Consider the following 20,310-nt stretch of genomic DNA (forward strand, 5'->3'; position numbering starts at 1 on the left):
GGCCTTTTGGCTTGCAAAGAGTGTGAATCTTCGAATGCTGGTAGAAATGGAGAGGATCGTAGTAGCTGTTGTTAACTATAAACAGTTATTAATGATAATCGATCTTACGATGATTTTCTTGATGCATTTTGTATATCGTGTAAGTTGTGTTATGCCTGAATATTAACAGACCGTAGTAGCGGATAAGTGTAGGTGCATACGGTTCACATGTCAGATGTTATAATTTTGGGGACTTGGGGATAAATGGTTGATCCATTGATTTTGCCCTAGAGGGGAATATATTGTATACAAAGATATGGGAAAAGACTAAAATGTCCTTAGCACACGAATACACACACTAACACACATATCCTTGACACCCCCACTGCAATTTGCAATTGATACTTAAATACTAGATTAACAACACAATACGATAAATACAAAGTTCATGTTTTTTTGACAAATTACTGCCAGGCATTTGCCTACCAGTATAGCTTGTATAAAAAGAAATATTTACATCTTACTAGGAAAAACAGAAACCCACAAAATAATTACAAAATTTGTAACTAATCAAAAACTAATTGCTTTAGAGGCTCCTTCATTCTACACATATGTAGAAGAAGCTCTTTCCTGAACTGAACTTTCCATCCATGAAAAGTTGGAGGTACATTATGAAAAATCAAGCCATTTCTTTGCTTTCAAATATGCCAGGAGTTGTAAAGAAGATCTCCAGGAAACCTTCATACCAAAACGAATTCTCACTAGAACAATCATCTGGACGAAATTTAAATAAGGAGACCAATCAAAACCCAAATACTGTCAACATCGAAGACTAAAAGGGTAAGTAAAGAAGAGATGTAGCCTTGTCTCTCTTATACCCCCAGAGCAAAGAACACAGGTGAGATCATCATTTTCCTTAGCACAGTGCCTGCGATCCACCATGTCCCTTGTATTAATTCTGTCTAAAGAGAGGAGCCAAGTAAACACTTTGATTTTCATCACACGCTTTGTCTTCCAGATCCAAACAAGCGGCCTTGGAGGCTGTAAGCATGAATAATTCATTTTTTAAATCTTTGAGCAGAATACTTATCAACATTCCAAATATAGCTCCAATGATCACCCAACCCCTCACTTAAATGGACATTGTCAAGTTCAGATTGCAAAACTAAAAATTCCCCATAAGCTTCAGCATTCAATGGTAGCATAAAGCATCTTCCAAAGGCTTGGAGCAAGCCATCTTGACAAATTCATCTTTGTTATAAACTGCCCAAAAGAGATTAGGAAACTTAGTTTCCCATTACACAGATCCCCAAAAGAGCACTGAGGTTCCTGTTTGCACTGTGCAATGAGCATCCCTCTAAAAACATCAACCAGGGAAACAATATTTTTCCACCAAAAGGAGCCTCTGTTTGAAACTAAGTGAAGAGACTTTGAAGTGCAATAAGATTTCCATATGAGATCCACCCAAGGAAGATCAACATTTCTATAGAACTTATCTAAGTGTTTCAATAAAAGAACAATGTTCTGGGTTCTTAGATTTATCACCCCTAAACCACCCTTGTCCTTTAGCCTGCACACTAGCTCCCAGGAAGCTAAATATTTTCTGGTGGAATTTGGGTTATTTCCTCTCTACAAACCGTTCTTTCTTACTGTATCAATGGCTTTGATGACAGTTAAAGACAGTTCAAGAGAACACATATAGTATGTGAGGATTATAGAAAGAACATAGTTGATAAGTGTCAGCCTACCACCCTGGGGTAAAAAGGTTGAGCTTGTTGTTAGCCTTCTCTCAACTCTATCCACTAAAGGAGCAAAATCAATTACCTTAGGTATGGTTGTCCCCATAGGTAAACCCAAATAAGTGAATGGCATAGATCCAACCTTGCAACCAAGTAGTCCAACAATTAACTCTACCTTATCTTCAGCTACATTGATGGGATAGAGACTTAATTTGTGATAGTTCACTTTTAGGCCAGTGGATTGACCAAAAGAATTCAGGAGAGCCTTAAAGCAAAAAACCTCAAACCGAGAAGCTTTCAAAAGGATCAAGGTATCATCAACATACTATATAATTGGGAAACCTTTCCCATCCAATTCATTAATGGGCTTATGTAACGCCCCGATTTTCGTTCGGGTTTAAAAATCATTTAATAATGCATTTCAAGAAATTATATTAAAAGTTAAAGCAATTTATTCGAGTGAATTAATGGGAGAATTAAAATTTTCCCTTAAAAATCATTGGCCGGGACTATTTTGCAATATTCTTTGTGCCCTAAAATACTCTCTGAAATTTCCCGTGAATTTTCGGAGCTCAAGAAATAATTTTAATAGCACAAAGTTCATTTAATCAATTAAAAAAAGAAAACAAATAAAATCCCCTCCCCTCCCTTTTGGGCTTGGCCCAAGCCTTCCCCTCCTCTCCCGTGGGCCGCGCGCCTCCTCCCTCTCTCGGCCGGCCCGCGCCTTGCGAAAGTCTGCTTTACGTCCCCCGGTTTCCCTCCTCTCTCTCCATCCGGCCAACAGGTGGGACCGTGGGCCCCACATGTCAGCTCCTCCTCCTACCTCTCGCCGGCCAACCCCAACCGCCATTGCCGCCCACGTCGCCGCAAAATCCGGCGCCCTCCCGCACCCGAGCTCGCATCCAACGACGTGGGCACGATCCCCTCCACGTCCTCCACCATTTCCCCCGCTCGTCCCACAAAAACCGGCGTCGGCCGAGCCGCCACTACCCCACGTCGGTGCCCCACTTCCCTGCCGGTTGCCGCCCCTCTTGGCCCCGTTTCCGCCGCTCCAACCCTATAAAAACGAACCCCGGAGCATCCTCTCTCTTTTCCCCTCCTCACCCGAGCCAGCCGCGCTCTCTCTCTCCCTCCCCACGCCGCTCCCGCGCACCGCTGCTCCACCCACCGCCGCGCCAATCCGCCACCACAGTCGGCTTCGCGGCGCCGTGCCGCAGCCCGGCCTCTACTCCATTTCCCCTCTCCGCCTCCGGAACACCGCCGCCTCGTGCACCACCGCCTACCGCCTCCGGCCGCCTCTAGCCACCATCCTCAACCACCTCAAGCCGCGCCACTGCCTCTGTTAGATCCACCACCGTGAGGGCAAGCCCGGCCGCCCATCCCTTTTTCCCCTCCACCACCAGAACCACCTCCCCACCACGCCACCCTACCGGCCACATTTTTTCCGTCTCCGGTCGCCGTTCGCCATCACCCCGGCTGCCGCCGCGACGCGCCGGCCGCATCGCCTCCTTCGCCGCGTCCCGCTCTTCCCCGTCCGCCGCCCGGTCGCCGCCTTCCGCCGCCGGGAGCCCCTCCTCATTGTTGACCTGTGGAGCGCCGCCGCCTCCCTCCGCCGGCTGCTCTCGCCGTCGCCGTGCCCCTCGGTGAGCTCCGCCACCTCCCTCTCCCTCACTGCCTCCGTTTCCTCTCGCCGCTTCCCGCGCTGCGCGCCGCCGCTCCCTGCGCCGCCCGGCCCGTGTGCCGCCGTCACTTTGGTCTCGGCCGCCGCCGCCACCAGCCTTGTGTGTGCGCTGGCCAGGCCGCGCCGCCCGGCCGTCCCCAGCCGTCCGATCGGCCTTGGTTGATCTGGACCGTCGGGTGCGTGGCCGCGTGGCCGATCGCCACCGTGGACTTTGTCCACGGTGGGCCGTGCCGCTGACGTGTGGGGCCCGCCCCCTTTGTGGACGTGGTCCGCGCCTCACCCCTTGCTGACGTCAGTGAGGTCCATTTCCTTTGTAAAAATAAATAATAATTGCGCAATAAATCGAGTTTAATTCTAGAAATTCATTTAAATGGCTCAAAACTTCTAAAATTCATATCTAATTCATACGAACTCCAAATTGGGCCATTCAACTTGCAAAATTCATCTAAAATTGAGCTCTACATGTTTGTTTACTTTTTATGTACTGTTTTCTTGGTTTTTATTAGAGTTTTTCCTCGTTTTGCGTGCCAGCGTGTAGAATCCGTCGTTTCGGAAGTCCGCGGTCGCGAGGAAAAGAGTTCGGAAGATCATTTTGAAGAAGCAAGGCAAGTCACACATTCCTCTTGAGCATGTTGATCCCAATTTATAAATGTTTTACTGTTTGCAAATAAATATGCATGTTTTGCTAATTACATGGGGTCAGGGTTTTACCTATCTGCTCGCTTGTGCCATGTTTACTTGATATCTGTCGTTTGTCAAGTTTGGGTAATAAATCGACTAGCTCATGTTACTTATGTGACCTAGCTAGAACTATATGCTTAGCCATGCTTAATTACCACTAGCTCAGTTGATGGGATAATTACAGTATTAGACCTTTTTAGTATCAGAATGAGCTACGTGCTCGAGACATCTGGCCATGCTTCATGGTCGTAATTATCCAACTAAAATGCGACTGAATGGTGGGCTATGGGTGCATGGTTTTGCTGGTCACACCCATGGCAGTTAAGGACCGGTTCACGGGATGCCCTGGAAGAACTTATCGTACTTACCACAAGCCAGCGTGGGCAACGGCTGGGCTTGTAGTGTAGCTTTCCTCTAGTCGACGCATCCAGGCAAGGGTGGGCGTGATTGAGTGGGGCGGGCCCTGCGACGGCCTCTGTCACTTCCGGATTCACCTAGGCACGAGAGGGGACTGCCCGTTGCCCGCTGGGGACGGGGGTGAAACCTGAGGTGTGGTGTGCTTGGCTAGAGGGGGTTATGCGAAGGGTCCTGTCACGGCCTCTTTCCGGTATGTCGTGGTGGCATGTCGGCACACGGAAACGTGTCGTGGGGCTGTGTCTTATGGGTACAGTTGTACACCTCTGATCAGAGTAAAACTATTCGAATAGCCGTGCCCGCGGTTATGGGCGGTCGACCAGATTCACCGTGATTAGTCTCATACTTAATAAATCGACCCAATACACTGTAGTTCAGGTGGGTTGGTTGGGCCTGTTCAACGTGGTGTAGCGTTGATCAGTGGAGATTTAATGTTACTTTAATTACTCAACAGTTTTACTGTTTTGCTCAATAAAATGTTTTACAACCGCCTTTATGCAAATAGCCACAAACCATCCTTGTATCCCCTTGCACGTCTACATCGTTGGTGTGGCTTGCTGAGTACGGTGGTTGTACTCAGCCTTGCTATTATTTTCCCCTTTTCAGAAGTGTAGTGCTTCTGAGCTGAAGACGAAGTTAGAAGACCAAGGCTCAGACCCCAGTTGAGTTTTGCCTGTGGAGTGGAGCTGAAGCCCCGCTAGGATCGCCTTTTTCCGCTGCTGCTGCTTTTGTTTCGGTGTGAGGACTAAGTGCCTCTTCTGTAAGTATTTTACGCTTTATTTACGTTTGGAACTGTATATTACTTGTCGTTTTATGTACCCTGGCTGGTCCTGGACAGGGATTTAATACACAAAATAGTCTGGAAATTTGAGCTAAATTTCTGGGCGTGACAGCTTAGACAACAACCCCAAGTTGCATGCCTTGTTCACTATTCTCTACAAGAGATCTGCACCAAGAACAAAAAGAAGAGGGGACATGGGATCTCCTAGTCTCACTCTTCTCTTAGAGTGAAAAGACTTTCCAGGGACTCCATTCAAAAGCACTGAAGATTTACTCCAGACCATAAGCTTTATAGACAATGTATAAAGTAGATATATCCTATACCTACTGCAACATAAATATTATATTATTTTCATGGGCCCACCATCTTCTTCCTTCTTTCTTGTTCCCATCCTTCCCTTTTAGCATTCTCTTTCTTCTTACCAGTGAGGAGGGCTGTTGTGTCCCCTGCGCATGGATGAGGGCGAGGGACGACAGCAGTGGGAGAGGACGGAGGGATGGGCGCAGACGACGATGGCGGCCGTGGCTGACGTGGGAGAGGACGGCAGGACGAACGCGGGTGACAGCAACACCGCCGCTCCTCGCCCTGTGGGTGCTCACCCCGGCCGACCTCGCCGCCGCCACCACCACCTGCGAGCGGATCTTGGCGAAGCCCCCAGCTTGCCCGCATGCCGTGGCTCTGACGGATACGCACGATGGGCAGAGGCAGCCATGGTCAATCAAGCTGTTGATTTCTTGGACTAGTACTACTGTACTACTACTAGGGTCTGTTTGGTAGAGCTCCAACTCCTAAATTTAGCTTCAGGAGTTGGGTATGGAGTGGAGTTGTGTAGCTGCCTAAACCCAACTCTACCTCTCTAGTTCATTTTGTGAGAGTGCTCCACCTAGCTCCGCTCCCATTTCAGGTGGAGCTAAAACTGTTTAGCTGTGCTCCAGCTCCAAAAGAGATGGAGCTGGAGCTATGCTAAACAGGCCCCTAGTAGCCTTTAGCTTGCTCCTCTCAATGCATTCTGCATAGGCCCCGTTTGACACATTTCCAGCTCCCAATTCCAACTTACCTAGAGCTAGAGCTATGCCAAATGGTATAGATTGTCCATTTTTTGAGCGGAGTTAGTAGAGTTGCTCCACAGATTTGTACTACGGGGGCGGAGCTAGGTTTTTGTTGCTCCATAGCTCCACTCCACCCTAAAAGACCGACTACCCTTTAATTTTTTAGTGTATTTACACCAAAATACCACTGAACTATCCCTTCCTACCCCATCTCCTCACGTTCTCTCTCCTCCATCTTCCTTGGTAGACATCGGCGACCGACGACGAGTGGGTGGTGCGGCGGCGAGGGCCACAAGCGGTGGTGACGGCAAGCGCGCGGGCGGCAGCGGCATCCCACGAGCAGACCGCTGGCTGCGGGGCGGGCGGCAGCGACGCGCGGGCTGAGTAGCGCCGGCGACAACACCAACTGTTCGACGAAATGCCAACAAGGGGCGTGATGGCGTGGAGCTAACCAATCTAGCCAAACATTTTCATGCCCACTTCTTTCTCATTACAGTCAGAGTTTAGAGTTGAGAGTTGGAGTTTGGAGCCCTACCAAACGGGGGCTCTGCGAGCAGTGGAAGTGAGTAGGCTAGTGGCGTGGTGCGGTGGTCATGGTGGACGGGGACGGCGGCCACGACTGACATAAGCGAGGATGACAAGACGAACACGGGCGGTGGGGAATGCTATGGGGAACGTGGACGGCAAGATGGATGTGGGCGACGGCGGCCGCCGTGGAGGATGAGGATGGCGGCTGCAGCGGATGCGAGCGAGGACGACGAGATGAACGCGGGTGACAGTGACAGCCGTGGAGGAAGAGGACGACTAGCGCTTATTCCTTCTCATCGCCCATCGCTACGGGCCCTACAACCTCGAGCCGGGCGACTGATTAGTCGCCCGCTTGTTCTCTTTCCTCCCCTCTCTCATCCAGCTCAGTAAAAAAATCCTACGTGGATCTCTTACCACCTATTATTGTATCTGCTCTAAGAGCAAGTTCAATAGTATAGCCAACTACCAGCTCCAATTCATTTATAGCCAATCTAATAGCTCATTCATACAATAGTTACATACTACACTATTAATACCTGGTCCCACCTGTCATACACACACTGTGTCTTGGAGTCCGTGCTACAGTTGGCTATAAATCTGTAGTCCGTTGCCCTTCTCTCTCCTCATTTATCTCCTTAAAATATGTTTGCAGCTGGCTTATAGCCTACTATTGTACCTGCTCTAATGCGATGGAGGGAGTAATAATGGTTGAGTAGTTGTAGCATATTTATTGCTACTTGTGTGATCCATGTGCATGGGAGCCACGTGTCATCCAACTGCAAAGTGGCGCTCCTACAGCTCCCAGTGTGCACGCCACATGGCAACACCAGTCCACCCAGCTAGGAGTACGTGCCACACTGGCATACACTAATGAACTGTCACGCGTCCGTCCTCGACCCACCTCAGATGATGTCTCTATGACACGGCGGGCCCACAGACGTTACACGCGGAAAAAGGCCGAGCGACGCGCTCGAGAGCCCAAAGAAAGGCAACCGAAAAAATTTCCAGCTCCCCGTAATAACCGCCCACAAAGCCCCTCTCCCCACACGGCTACCCTCTACCCACTGACAGGTGGGCCTAGGCGGGAGTAGGGATTACGTGGGCCCACATGTCATTGGGTCTGAGTACATGGCGGTCAGGAGAGCTCTCGTCGGCATTTGCCGAGGCTATATATAAGCTGATCCCTCGGCGAGATAAGGAAATATTTCGCAGATATAAGAGAAAAATAGAGTTGGATTTTACATATTGATCCCCGGAATTTCTCGATTTCGCGCATGAATCCTCGGGCGGTGAAAACCGAGGCGGCGGCGGCTGCGGCGGTGGAGCGGCCGCGGCCGTTGGCGATGGCGGCCGCCGGCGGCGGCGGCAGAGGGGGGCGCCCCGTCGAGGAGGATTTCATCGAGCTGAGTAGCAGCGACTCCGATTCCGACGGGGAGGGCGGCGGGGGCGGGGGCGGCAGCGCGAAGAGGTCGCGGGGTGTGGGGGCGGGTGGATCGGCGGGGAAGCGCGCTAGGGTTTCCGCGGCGGGCGTGGCCGTGGATCTGCCCCCGGGTTTCCTTGATCCTCTACCGCATGCGGCGTCGGCGGCGGCGGGGGCGGAGGCATCGGCGGGGCCGTCGAAGAGCGCGACGAAGCAGTTCTGGAAGGCCGGGGACTACGACGGGAAGCCGCTTGGGGATGGAGCGCCTCAGTCGTCAGGTATATTCCTTTTCTGGTCGCGTAACCCTTCTCTAATCCTGTTCTTCTTTGACATCTCATAAATTTCGTTTTAATATCTCTACGCTCGTTGTCATTTGATGGAGTTGAGATGTTTTGGTTCTTTCGTGAGACGGTTCATGCAATGCAGCATTTAAGGTTTTGCAGCACTGAAAATGTGACTTGTAGCATTAAATGGGGGGATTTTCTGGAGATAGAGTAAAAATAGTTAATACTTCACATGTGAACTGCAGAGCTTGAGGATTGGAACATTGATATGAACAAACAAGAAAGGTTATATGTTAGGAATGGGTGCCACTTGGACTTGGGTGCTTGTTTAGTTGTTTTAGTCCCTTCTTTCTATTTATTTTATGTTTTAGACCTGATTACACTTTTTAGGAAAATAGCTGCCAATGTAAGTAGGGTTGTGCCTTTGTACAATGTTGAATAGGAATGAAACTAAATGAAGTGGTAGAGATTTAGTAAGATGTATTTCCGTCTCTTCCATTGGAAGTTCTCTTTTTCACTCATACAACGAATTTGTCAACAGACATGTTCTTTATGGAAGTCTGTATATGTGTAATATTTCTTTCTTAATCGGTCTGGATTAGATACACAAGTATCTGTGATTTTCTTTCTGTATTCTAATTTCACATTCACTTTCTCTTTTCAGTATCCGGATTGGATCATGTTCGTGTACATCCTAAATTTTTGCACTCAAATGCAACAAGCCACAAGTGGGCTCTGGGGGGTATGGTCTTCATCTTCATTTTACCTTTGCACTACCATTTCTTCCCATGAATACTATAGCAGACACAACAGCGGTGCCATGTTATTTGCTCACACAACTCAATCAATGTTTGGTCACACCAGTTGGTTAACATATTTTTATCCACGTTACAGCATTGGCTGAGCTGCTGGATAACTCTCTTGATGAAGTAAGTATTGTGAAATATTAAGTGCATTAGTTTGTAGCATCGAATCCTTGTATGTTTACTGAGCTCTGTTTTCTCCGAAGGTCATAAATGGAGCTACCTATGTGAACATTGATATGTTGGAGAATAATAAAGACAAAACAAGAATGCTCCTTGTTGAAGGTGCACAACCTTTTTACCTTTTACCTTTAATTGTTGGCAAAAATCTTTGGTAAAATTCATTTTTTATAGTGACTTGATTTGGCACCTCTATTTCTGTTTATATTATCAGAAGTTTCTTTGATGACAAGAAACTTCTGTGTCCATAGCAAATTAACAACATAAAACATGCCCCTTTCTATCTGTTATAGCAAACTAAGTGAAGTAGTGAACATATATTTCACTCTGGAACCTGATAGGTTTCGACTTGACTTATAGTATTAACATGATGTGGTACATAAAATATTCAAGATCTTTTAAGCTTGTCCCTGTTTTATGTTATACGCAACTAATTGATGTACAGATTCAATTTGGCATAAAGAAAATTTAGGAGTTTAGGGATGCACAAAGCAAAATGGAAGATTGGTTTAAGGTTGGACAACCTCAGAAATATTATAGGTCTTTTACTGAGGCCTCTGGAGTGGTTAACACATTTAAGTGCTATCAGATAGTGCAGCATGTTTATGAAACTATGATGGAACTTTTAGATCTTACCTTATAAATGGAACCACAGTGGTAGAATTTCTCAAATACTTATAATTCTTTTTCTTGTTATATTGTTTTATATAGATGATGGTGGTGGAATGGACCCAGACAAAATGCGGCAGTGCATGTCATTGGGTTATTCAGCCAAGAGCAAAGTTGCAAGTACTATTGGGCAATGTAAGCTTCGAAAAACAAATTATTTATATATTTTGGTTGCTTCACTAAATTTATGTTTTCCGTAGAGCAAAATAAACTAGCAGTCTTTAAATTTGTAAGTATAAGCATGAGTCGTCTAGGTCAACAAACTTGCAAAATGCAGATTCCGTTCACTAAACTTATAAAAGTGTGCCATACTGCCGGATCTCTCCGGGAACTGACGTGGCGGCTGACTTCTACACGGTTTTGGCTGCCACATCTCTCATCTCTCTCCTGATCAGTCATCTCTTTTATCCACTCTCTTTCTCTCACACATACACACATCCTCTCCTCTCTCTCCATTTCTCATCAGTTATCTCTTTATCCACTCTCCCTCTCTCTCTCTCTCGCTCTCACATACACACATCCTCTCCTCTTTCTCCATGGCAGCAGAGCATGACAGGTGGGGCTCACAATTTTTTAAACATAATTTTGCATAGTCTGCCACACCAGTGCTCAAGTGGGTTCGACTGTTTTGCACCCTATATGACACTTCAAGTTCAAGGGCTTAAATTTACATTTTGCAAATACGTGGACCTAGATGACACCTGCCTACAAGTTTAATGCAAGCTTGTATATTTTACTCTTTTTAGTATGCTGGCCAAACCTGTGATGCCTTCAACTTAATTTGTTCTATTACAGATGGAAATGGTTTCAAGACAAGTACAATGAGACTTGGTGCTGATGTTTTAGTTTTCTCCCGTAGTGGTGGAAAAGGTGGCAAAAGGTTAAGTTACACTTCATCTTGACAAACATTTAAAAAACAACCATTTTTGAAGATGCTGCTAACATGATATGTTTACAATTCCCTAACTACCAAAATTTCTTTGGACAGATGAGCTACCAGAAAGCCTGTGTAGTTCATCAAACTTGAAAGCACCAAATGATATTTGTTCAATTTAGTTAGCAGGTCAAATTAATTTCCCTGGTGTAATGCATGGTCAAGAATTTGATTTAAATCTATATTGCATGACCATTGTGTTCTGAAAAGCAAATCCTTTTACACTGTAGGGAATGTATAATCATGAACTCTCTGCGTTTCCAGATAAATCCTTTTTAGTTAGTGTATAGTTTATATTTTTCTCCCATATGACCAACACTTAGATATTGAGTTAACCAGATTTGCTATATGGAAATGACACCATTAGTTCAATCATCAAAAGTGCTATTATGCATTATACTGAATTTATAGTTTTATCAACACAATGTGATAAGAATTGATAATTGGTGATCAAAATTTTAGTAAAATACTTTAGTTTCTTAACAGTTGAAACTTGTTCCTTTACCATTGCACAACTACATGTGGCATTTCTTTCCATTATTTGTTGTGTAGTTTTGTAGTACGTGCATACAGTTTTAGTTATTTTCCTTTATCAAGAAATTGAGACCTTTACTTTTCCTTTATCAAGAAATTGAGACATTTACTTTTGTTTGGCATGAAGGCTTACCCAAAGTGTTGGCATGCTATCCTACACCTTTCTGAGGAGCACCAACAAAGAGGATATTGTTGTTCCAATGGTAGGATTCCTTCTTTGGTGCTTTTCATTAGTTTCAAATTTTTAATTTTCTCTAGACCTTTTTTTTTTGCCCTCATACATTTTTTTACCACCCACCTGAAGCATCCATCCTCATTTTTTTTCGGCCTCATCGGTTGGCTGTTGCTGAGGCTGATTTTCAGCAACAGCCCATCGGTTGGCTCCTTGGACTGTAGCATCAGATGATAGAAAAGCTTATGCTGATAAGCATCAGCCTGGTTGTGCTGATATGCAACAGCATATGCCAACCGATGGTGGCCTTTGAATATTTATGGGAGGATACTAAAGACATTTCCTGTCATACCTTTCTCAATTTTGTCAACTCGTATCATTATGCAAGTTAAAATAAACACTATAGTACTGAATGGAGGGGATACTCTTGGAAAAATATTTATCTGGAAATTAGTTATGTTGTGTGTAATGTCTTTACCTTCTGAATTTTCCTATGTTTATGTGACAAATTCAGATTGATTATGAAAATCAACAAGGTTGGAAAAGAAAGCCACGGACTACATTTGCTGATTGGAACACAAGCTTACAGACTATTATTACATGGTCGCCATATTCAACTGAAGCAGAACTACTTGAGCAGGTATAATTTATGCAAGATCACTAAACAAATATGTGTTTCTACTATAATTATCGACATGATTATTGGTTCAGTTGCTTGAAGTTTCTTTGTCATGACCTTTCCTTTCAAAAGAAAAGGGCATCTGTGCATACTCTGGACAATGGAAGATGTTTCCTGGAGCTGTCTATATTTTAGTTTCCCATTTTTAGAAACAAAAACATATTATTGCGAACCTCAGCACGTTCCAAATGGCTGTTTATTTTGCAGTTTAGTTCTATAAAGGAACAAGGGACTCGTATTATCATTTACAATCTTTGGGAGGACGATGAAGGACATTTGGAGCTTGATTTTGATGAGGACATACACGTATGTTCTACTACTAAGTATTAATAACACTGCGCCACCATGCGCACCATATATTTTAGTTAAGCAGCTAGTAAGGTTTTTAATGATTGTGGAATGACAGGATATTCAACTCAGAGGTGGCAATCGTGATGAGAAAAATATCCTGATGGCTAAGCAGTTTCCGAACTCCAAGCATTTCCTGACTTATAGGCATTCATTAAGGGTAACTTTATAGTACCTTTTGAATTGAATATGCTTGATGTGTTCTGATGGTGCTGAATTTTGTTAGTATTAGGCTATTAGCATGCAATGGTGCCTCCATTTGTGATTTATGTGGATTTCATTTATGAAGAGCACATTATTCTATTTGTACCATGCGATAATTGTTTGCTGGCCCAGTCAGTCATGCCAGTTCAAAATGACTTGAGTATCCTTTCTGTGCAGAGCTATGCATCCATTTTATATCTCCGAGTTCCAAGTTTTTTCCAAATGATTTTACGTGGAAAAGAGATTGAGCACCATAATATTGTGACTGACATGATGTTGAAGAAAGAGGTGAAATACAAGCCGGTTGCACCTAATGGCGTTCCAAAGGATTCAAATGTTAAGACCTGTAACCTCATAACTCTCTCCTGGATACTGAGGATGTATTGATAGCTCATTACTGATCAAAATTTTCTTCTGTATCTCAGATGGTAGCCGATGTAACAATTGGCTTTGTTAAAGATGCAAAACATCATGTTGATGTTCAGGGATTTAATGTATACCACAAGAACAGGCTAATAAAGGTATTATTATTGTCATTTTTTTTCTGTTGTAATAGTGTTTTTTTGGGTGTTTTGCCTTGTGACCATTTATTCAAGTTTCTTTGCTTTCTCCAACCAGCTCTTATAATAATTACTCCAGATTTGTCACTTAAACTACCAGTTGGTGACTTAGTGGTGTTAGCCAAACTTGCATTTGTGATTCCCCCCCTAGTTGGCAGCTAGTATTCAGGTGCCACCCTCCCACCTATGCAGACCCTCCGAATTAGATGATTAGGCAGTAGGCACTAGCCACCAGGTTGAGCCTATCACTTTTGTAACCTCTTGCCCCTTGGTGAATACTGACATATGATGCTTGGTTAGCTACCACTTTTTTTGTTAAATGTCTAGTTGGTTATTAGCATATTACTTTCTTTGTGCTGTTAATCTTTCATTTCAGATAGTACGATTGACTGATTGACTTTTATTAATGGTCAATATTGACCTTTTTGAATGCTTAGTATTCTGCTTCTGACCAATGCTTCTTCGAATTGCATATACAAGTATCCAAATTGTGTTTATGTATTATTTGTTGAAATATGTGAACTTTGTTTCTTTTAGCCTTTCTGGAGAGTGTGGACTGCCGCTGGAAGTGGTGGGCGTGGTGTCATAGGTAAGTGACTACATGGTTTGGTTTCTTCTATTTTATTTATTCATCCACTTTTGGTTCTAGGAATGACTGACTTACTCTGCACAGGTGTACTGGAAGCTAATTTTATAGAGCCAGCTCATGATAAGCAGGACTTTGAGAGAACAACTCTTCTAGCAAGACTTGAAGCACGATTAGTTCAAATGCAGAAGGACTATTGGTCTGTTTTCTTGTCATTTTTCTTGGTTTACTTTTGTGGTCACATGTCACATTATCAATTCTATTGTAGGCCACATTTTGGCTTATCTATTAGTTAGAGATTTGATTCTAGTTTTCACATGCCCCCGTCTCTACTTCTCACAGGTCAGGAAATGCTCATCGAATTGGATATTCTGGGACACGTGCTGGCAGATCCAATGAAACAGAAGGTAAATGAGCCATATGATTGTTCGACATTGCTATGGCTTTATAGTATAGATATGCAACTTAGTTCCTTTAATATTTTGATATTTTGTTATTACTTACCTTGAGTAACAAAAGTTAATAGAGTATCAAAGTTTTTCTTTGCGGGGATTATAGAGTATCAAAGTTAACATCTTAAAAAGTTTGTAATGTTGCTTCATTTGCTGGGTAATTGGGTTTTCAAAGTGCTGCGTTCCTTTTTTGACTCTCTCAAGTTCTGTCAGGTAGTTTGTCACATTATGTCAATTGGACATACCAAAATGGATAATAAATAGTATGCAGAGGATGTTGGATCGAAATGATTTCACTATGAGTGTCCAATCCATTTGTGCAAATTAGATACGTTTCCCATTGAATCTCTTTTTCTTATGCTCAAACAAAGCATTCTGTTTTTTTGCTAACAGAAATGATGAAAATATACAAAAATAAGCATGACACATTGTGTGCAGTGCCTGTCAGTGGAACTTAAATGACACAGTATCCTTGGTGTACCCCCCGATAACATTTCACTTACTAAATAGAAAAAAATGATACTGGAAAAACTCGATGGGGAACATGATAACTTTAGAAACATACATGCGGTTGATTAGATAACTGACAATAGTTTTGAGTAGAGTCATCTGTGTAAAGACAAGGAATAATAGCCCTATTTCACCTTATCATTCTTCTTGTTCTGGTAATAAGGAGGCCATATAATTGCAAACATATATGGTTTCTGAATGGTGTTCATAGATATGAAACATCATCATAAATGCAATTTCATTGTGCACTCCATCCTGAGCACCTGTGTTTTTAACAAGTATTCTATAGATATGAATTGGTATGCACATCCCTCTGCTAAGGCTTGCTTATCCCTGTTAGGAATATGTGATGATCGAACTTATTTATTTGCCTTCGATCACTAATATTAAAAAATGTTGTGTAATTTTGGCATTAGGTAATGGTAGCATTAGTGGATGAAAATGTCATAATGCAACATTTTTTATAATTTTTTAACTCTTATGCCAAAAGGATGGTCAAAGTTACATCTTCTGACACTGTCAATGTTCAACTGTCATATTATTGACTGAAGGGTATGAAACTTTTAATGGGCATGAAACTTTGTTGTTCTTTCACTTCAATTGTAATTATTTTTAGAGATAAGTAGCTATTATTTTACAAATATGGCCTTCTTTGGACAGAGGACGCCCCTGAAGTTACCCAAAGTGCACAGCAATCACCTTACTCTACTGGAAAAAATTATGGAAAATCAAATAAAAAGCAATCGCCTTACTCTACTGGGAAAGATAATGGAAAATCAAATACTAAATCTGGGAAGGCAAGCACGTCATTTCATATTCAGAGAAGAACTGATAAGTCTGCAACGACTAAACAACCTGGAAGATCAATAATGTATGGGCTTTCAGATACCAGTGATGAAAGTGATTCTGAGTTTGTGGGCGCCCCAACTCCAACAAGTTCAAGATCTCATATTCTGAATCCACATAGAAAATCTTTCCAGAATGGGACTGCTTTGGCAACACCTCCATCCAATGGACGGACAGAAAGAGAGAGAAACAAAACTGCATCCCAGCCTGTGGTAATTTTGTTCTCCCTCTGACCTTTTCTTTGTACTGTGAAACTTTTATTTTATTGTGCTTATATTTAGGTACACACTTATTTGCAGATGATAATTAGGCCATGTTTTGCTGGAGTGAACATTGTACCTAGTCTACAGCAGAAACTCATTAATCTAATATTACAGCTGATTTGAGGATTTTTCTTGTAGTAATTAGGAAAAAAGCTTCTTAATCTGTTTATCCCTAGTTATCCTATGGTATTTGCTTTTGGAATTACTAGAGGATTTGCTTTTATAATTACATGCTCATTTAGGTAAGTTTGGGGTTTAAATGTGGATATATTGAAGAATGGAAGTGTTAGCTGATAATCTTGGAGGAGCAATAATTCCAACATGGATCGCTCTCATTGTTGACTCTGAAATTAGTGTGTTGAGCTAATCGCTCTGCTGTAGAACTGTAAAGGCTGGTACAAAACATGGGGCAAGCACTATCTTTCCTCCAAAAGAATAGTGTTTAGTAGATTAATTCCAATTCGAAATACAATCTGCAGAGTACTTTTGAAAATTACCGTGTTTAGCTCTTTTATTTATATAAAGTAATGCACCTTTAACATGATTTATATATGTATAATCTGTTGGTTATCATCAGTGTACGATAGATGACTCCATATTTTATATATGGTTGTTATTCAAGTAGTCTCAGGATTTATCTCTGATGTTTGCTCTGCAGCAACTTAATGCAGCAAGTAATGGGGATTATACTATTGATGATCATGAGACTATTATCAAGCAACTGAGGGACGAAAACTCATCGTTGAAGGAAAGGTAATATATAGCAGGATTCAGCTTCTACTTTTCATTTCAGTATTTGAATGAAATAACAGTGATAACTAAGGATTACCACTATTGCCTACTGTAATGGTCTTTCTTTTCAGTTCAGATTGTTTTCATCTCTTATACGCATATTTAGGCCCCACTTATTTTTCAAATTATCAGTCACAATTTATAATAATGAAAACTATAATTAATCTAGAGAATCAAGAACTCGAGATATGCATATTGAGGAGGATGGGCTAAGTATATGGGTTAACATGTATATGTACTAATATTTTTCAAAAAAAAAAAAATGGAGGTGCAACTGGACTTATCCCATGGTCCTGTTTTTTCTCTACCCCTTTTAATGAGATGCAATTCTTCATGATCCAAACGTAATAAATTCAGGTAACCTGTTTGTATGTGCCCTATTCCAAATGGGTGGGTTGTAGGCATTATGTATTGTGCTAGTTTTTCTGAAGAAATCTGTCAAGTTATTTGACAAGTACCAATTGTAGCCCTAACTCAGTCTAAAACCAGTAAACTATACAGAATGTAGTCAAAACTATGTATATGCTATTATATATACTACATTATGCATGATTTAAGACCATCCAGGTACAGCCATCCTGAGCAGTTGAATATGATTTGCCGTTCTCGTTTTTCTTTGTGAAACTTGCAGTAACATTTTTTCTCACAGTTTACTAAGGTATGAAGTTTTATCACGAGAATGTTATAAAATGCCTTGCTCCTTTGTGCTGCTTCTTTGTCAGGTTACTGAAGGTGGAAGAATCATTGTCACAGGAGCTGGCGATTGAACGTGATAAGAACAAATCGTTAACAGAGAGGGTATGCACCTATATATAAGTCCTCCCCCCTGTAGATTGTTGATATCTAAACTGTAATTCTTTGGGCCTGAAATATATTAGTATTTATCCAACCCATGTTGGTGCCATTTTGGTTCTTAAATTTTGAGTGACAAACTATTTGAACAATGTGATATATTAGTAAAAACAATAGCAATGACAAACTATGATGCTTTGAAGTCTAAATTCGCAATTTGTTCCATGGAATAGCAAACTAAGTGTTTATCTCAATACTTGTTGAGTGCTTCACATTTCCTCATGCAGGTCAGAATTCACAGGAATTATCTTGACATGTAATCTCGTTTGCTTGAAAGTAGATTCAAATGCTGTTTTGTTATTTTCTTATCAAGCTTTCACAATTTCATGCTTCCACATTTTTACGGGCGTTTGGAAACTGTTGTGTTGCAATTTGGTGTTCTTATTTTTGTCGGTTTAAGGGTACTTAGCATCGTTTCTGCCTGTAGCTTTTTTTAGTACTTGATAAAGCTTTGGACAATGATATTTTCCATCTTTTTGCCACAAGAATACGCTGCAATCTTCATGTAATGTATATTGCTGATCCCTTACACAACCTTTTTGTTTTCCAGTTAGAGGATGCACAGAGGCAACTAGAAACTTCAAACAAGGAACAAGAAGCATTGATTGACATCTTCTCAGAAGAAAGAGGTCGACGAGACCTAGAAGAGGAAAATCTGCGAGGGAAGCTAAAGGTGAGTGCGAGAGACCGAGCAAGTATATCTTAGTACTAAATCGCAGTGTCACTGCTACTTCACTTTGATAAGCAATTCTACTCTTTGCCAGGATGCTTCTTCTACCATACAAGACTTGCTGGAGCAATTAAACGCTGCCCGAAAAGGTCGCAAGTTTTGAGAAAAAAATAGCTATTTTGCTACCAAAAATTCACTAACTGGAAGACCTCTACTTCGTTTCACGCTCTTAGGGCATTGCAGTTGCGCCTTTTCAGTTACACTGACGTGAAGGATTCCAGCCATTCTAGCTTGTGTAGGTAGAGGCTGTAGGCTATTCCCCTATGTTTAGTGTTGATAGGTAGTTCCATCATCTCACTTCCAGATCACTTCCAGCATTGTGTACAGGCAAGGAATGCCAATAAAGGCTACTGTTAGTGATCGGTATGTGAGATTATGTGTCTAGTATTTTTGTGTCTGGATTGCGGATAGCCGACGCTATTGCGGACGCTAAGTTTCAATAGAGGAATTAAGAAAAATAACCATAAAATTAGGTCGTGTATCAATATTAATATCAACATATCAAGTTTTACTTTAAAAGTTAAAATTTAGATTGCATGCTTAATTTCTCTGACATTTCATAACATAAAAATTATAAAATAGCATATAAATATATAAGATAAAAGAAGATAAATAATGCTAAATTATTCTATACATATATAATAAAGAACATCGTTTACACATTGTAGCGATCCAACAAAGTCAATAGCAGGCGGTGAAACATCGTAACAGGCTTCTCTAGTGTCGTGAAGCTCTATAATGGTTGCTAAGTTCCAATACGCTATATGTAGTCCGGTGGCGGTAGAGATCCACTACCGCTATTGCGGTCCCTACAAACGTTGAGAACCAATCTTCTAGGGCTCCTTAAGAACATTGTTTTTTTTTTCTTTTAATATGAATGCACATGCAAAAGAGTCGAGACACAGGGTAGGAAAGAGAGATTCAAACGAAATTTCCCATGAAAACTTGCTTCTTCATAGGATGATCAATAATCCAAATCCAAGCTCCAAATAACCAGAAGGAAAAAAAATTTATGTAGGATCTTCCAAAACAAGTCTCACTGAGGTTTTCTTTGCCGATGACAAAGTGATTGAGAGTAACTACCGAGGATATATAGAGAGATGGTCGGCGAGATCAATTACAAACGCTTGGTTTGTCCTCTTCACGGGTGGCGTTGCAAAGAGGATATATATTTCCCTATATATAACGTCTTGCAGAGCGAAGTAGTATGGCTGATTGTACGCAGTGGAGTGGAGTAGCCGCAACAGCTTCCTAGTCGTGCACGCGCGCACGAAGTAGTACGGGTTTGCCGGCCTATAGCGATCATACATGAGGCCGAGTTTTTCCAAACTTTTTCATCAAACTTTCAATTTTTTCATTACATCAAAACTTTTCTACACATAAATTTTCAACTTTTCCGTTAAATCGTTCCAATTTCAATCAAACTTTCAATTTTGGTGTAAACTAAACACACCTGAGTGTTTATCCCCCAGGTGAGAGCCTCCAGGACTCCAGGTGTGGATGAAGGTCTAATCATGACCAATCATTTCTATATATAGATATATCATATATCAACTGATGTATATATGGATGATTGGTCGCACGGAAAGCAGACCTACATATGTTGCTTCGTCGTCATGACACGGTTGGCTAGCTACTTT

At 42.3% G+C, this 20,310-nt stretch overlaps 1 protein-coding gene across 1 annotated transcript; it reads left to right on the plus strand.

Moving 5' to 3' along the window:
• Positions 1 to 8,075: 8,075 nt before the first annotated feature.
• Positions 8,076 to 19,184, plus strand: LOC127771269 (protein MICRORCHIDIA 7-like). Its single transcript, XM_052297143.1, has 20 exons — positions 8,076 to 8,550; positions 9,221 to 9,298; positions 9,451 to 9,485; positions 9,566 to 9,644; positions 10,251 to 10,343; positions 11,004 to 11,088; positions 11,804 to 11,879; positions 12,363 to 12,488; positions 12,735 to 12,833; positions 12,934 to 13,035; positions 13,257 to 13,415; positions 13,505 to 13,600; positions 14,177 to 14,228; positions 14,313 to 14,424; positions 14,568 to 14,632; positions 15,848 to 16,245; positions 16,955 to 17,049; positions 17,811 to 17,886; positions 18,491 to 18,613; positions 18,705 to 19,184. The coding sequence occupies exons 1-20, from the start codon at positions 8,127 to 8,129 to the stop codon at positions 18,771 to 18,773; spliced, it is 2,442 nt and encodes an 813-aa protein (XP_052153103.1). The 5' UTR covers positions 8,076 to 8,126; the 3' UTR covers positions 18,774 to 19,184.
• Positions 19,185 to 20,310: the final 1,126 nt, after the last annotated feature.

This window comes from Oryza glaberrima, chromosome 4 (genome assembly GCF_000147395.1).
Source record: "Oryza glaberrima chromosome 4, OglaRS2, whole genome shotgun sequence".
Lineage (NCBI taxonomy): Eukaryota > Viridiplantae > Streptophyta > Magnoliopsida > Poales > Poaceae > Oryza > Oryza glaberrima.